Below are 2167 nucleotides of genomic sequence, written 5' to 3'. Positions count from 1 at the left end.
GGGCCCCTCTGCTCCCTGCAGGCCTCAAGCACCGGCGTGAGGTGGCGGGGAAGAGTGCCATATTCAGCGGGGAGCACTTCGTCCTGGAGGAGACCGACTGGTACCTGCTCAACCTCTTCCGGCTCTGGTGGCACTATGGCATCAGCTTCCTGCGCCTGCAGATGTGGGTGGAGGAGGTGATGGAGAAGTTCATGAGGTAATAGGGCCCATGGGCTGGAGGGACGCAGGGGGTCTTCCCCAGCACTGGGGCATCACCAGGCACCCTGTGCTCCTGTCACCTCCAGGATCTACAAGTACCAGGCGCACGGCTATGCCTTCTCCAGCCTGGAGGAGCTGCTGCGCTCGCTGGGGGGTGACGCCTTCGTCAACATGACGCAGCGCTCGGTGGCCGAGTCCTTGCTGGAGGTGGGCGTCACGCAGCGCTTCGTGGACGACGTCATTGCGGCCGTCCTGCGCTCCAGCTATGGGCAGTCGGTGCTGGTGCCTGCCTTCGCAGGTGAAACTGGGGACCCCCTCTTCTCCCCGTGTGACTGTCCTTTCCAGCATCCCCTATGCGGGCAGGCTGTTGAGCCACCCTCCTCTTCCTCTTCCCCTTCCCAGGAGCCATGTCTCTGGCGGGGAGGGCAGCACCTGGGCGGTGGAAGGAGGCAACAAGCTGGTGTGTTCAGGTCTGCTGAAGCTGACTAAAGCCAACGTCATCCCGGCCAGGGTGACGGGCGTCTCTCTGCACAGCTCAGGTGAGCCTGGGCACGGGGTCTGCTCTGGGTGGGAGGTTGGTGGTGGCAGCACGAGGATGCTGGGGCAGAGAGAGAGTGTTGGGAGGCTGGAGAGCATCCTGGTCCTAGTAAAGCATTTGGGCGAAGGCCCGGGGGTCTGTCCATTTCCTCCCCTTGTCTGATCCAGTGGGGGCCCTGCAGTACAGACCTCAGCCCTGAGGTTCCCCTCTCTTCCTCCTGAGGTCCCTCAGGTCTCTTCTATGGCACCATCCTTGTTGTTTGCTCCCCCACCCAGCACAGCAGAAGGGCTGGATAGCTGGGGTTTGGGGGCTGGGCTGTGCTGCCCCAGTCCTCCTTGCCGCACTAGGCTGGGCTTCTCTGGAAACTTTCTCCTACAGGCTTGTTAAAGCCTTCTTTCTGCTGCCCTAAAGCATCAGCAACTCCTCCATAACCATCAGATGCTATGGTCCAGCACTGGTGTGAACTGGAAAACCAGGGGATGGAGGCCATGCTAGAAAAAAGGGGACCAGGGCAATACCACTTGGGGCTCAGGGCTACTCCTAACTGTCCACCATGTCTTTTCAGAGGGGAGAGCCCTGTACCAGGTGCACTACGAGGGCAGTGAAGGCCAGGGCTCAGCTTTCTACGATATGGTAGTTGTGACGACTCCCCTGCACCCCAGCAGGAGCAACTTCACCTTCGGGAACTTCGAGCCACCCATCGCCGACTTCCCCGGAGCCTTCCAGCCCTCCGTCACCTCCGTGGTGCACGGCTACCTCAACTCCTCCTACTTTGGCTTCCCCGACCCCAAGCTCTTCCCCTTCGCCAGCATCCTCACCACCGACACCCCCGACCTCTTCTTCAACGCCATGGACAACATCTGTCCTGTCAATATCTCAGCAGCTTTCCGTCGCAAGCAGCCCCAGGAGGCTGCAGTGTGGCGTGTCCTCTCCCAGCAGCCACTGGACAAGCAGCAGCTGAAGACCCTCTTCAGGTCCTACTACTCGGTGCAGGTGACAGAGTGGCAGACGTATCCCCGCTACGATGCCGCCAAGTCCCTGCCGCCCATCGTGCTCCATGAAAACCTCTTCTACCTCAGCGGCGTGGAATGGGTGGCCAGCTCCATGGAGATGATAGCGGTGGCGGCCAAAAATGTGGCCCTGCTGGCTCACAACCGCTGGCATCAGGATCTGGAGAAAATTGACCAGAAGGACTTGATGCACAAGGTGAAGACCGAGCTGTGACACCCAGGGGAGGCGGCGGGCCGGGAGCTTCTGCGTGTAGTAGCCTGGGGAGTATTTATTGCCTTGGGGACACCAGGGGGTTTGGGGCTGGGGGAGAAGGGACAGGCTGTGTCCCAGATGACTTGAACGTGCGTCGCCTTCAGGAATACAGTCCCTGCCCAGTGTTGCTGTGTGTCTGTGCCGCGTGCCTCAGTTTCCCTGTTCCCC

At 60.8% G+C, this 2167-nt stretch overlaps 1 protein-coding gene across 1 annotated transcript in view; it reads left to right on the top strand.

Moving 5' to 3' along the window:
* The window catches only part of PCYOX1L (prenylcysteine oxidase 1 like), a gene marked incomplete at its 5' end in the record, with an annotated part of 2648 nt that extends 524 nt beyond the window's left edge, over positions 1-2124 (top strand). The window contains 5 exon segments of the mRNA XM_009584816.1: positions 22-196; positions 285-496; positions 601-618; positions 621-737; positions 1302-2124. Coding sequence (XP_009583111.1) covers positions 22-196; positions 285-496; positions 601-618; positions 621-737; positions 1302-1960 — 1181 coding nt within the window.
* Between the last annotated feature and the right edge of the window lie 43 nt (positions 2125-2167).

The sequence above is a fragment of the Fulmarus glacialis genome, unplaced genomic scaffold (assembly GCF_000690835.1).
Source record: "Fulmarus glacialis isolate BGI_N327 unplaced genomic scaffold, ASM69083v1 scaffold45339, whole genome shotgun sequence".
NCBI lineage: Eukaryota > Metazoa > Chordata > Aves > Procellariiformes > Procellariidae > Fulmarus > Fulmarus glacialis.
The sequence above is the reverse complement of the archived record's forward strand: the minus strand, read 5'-3'. Positions and strand labels throughout refer to the sequence as shown.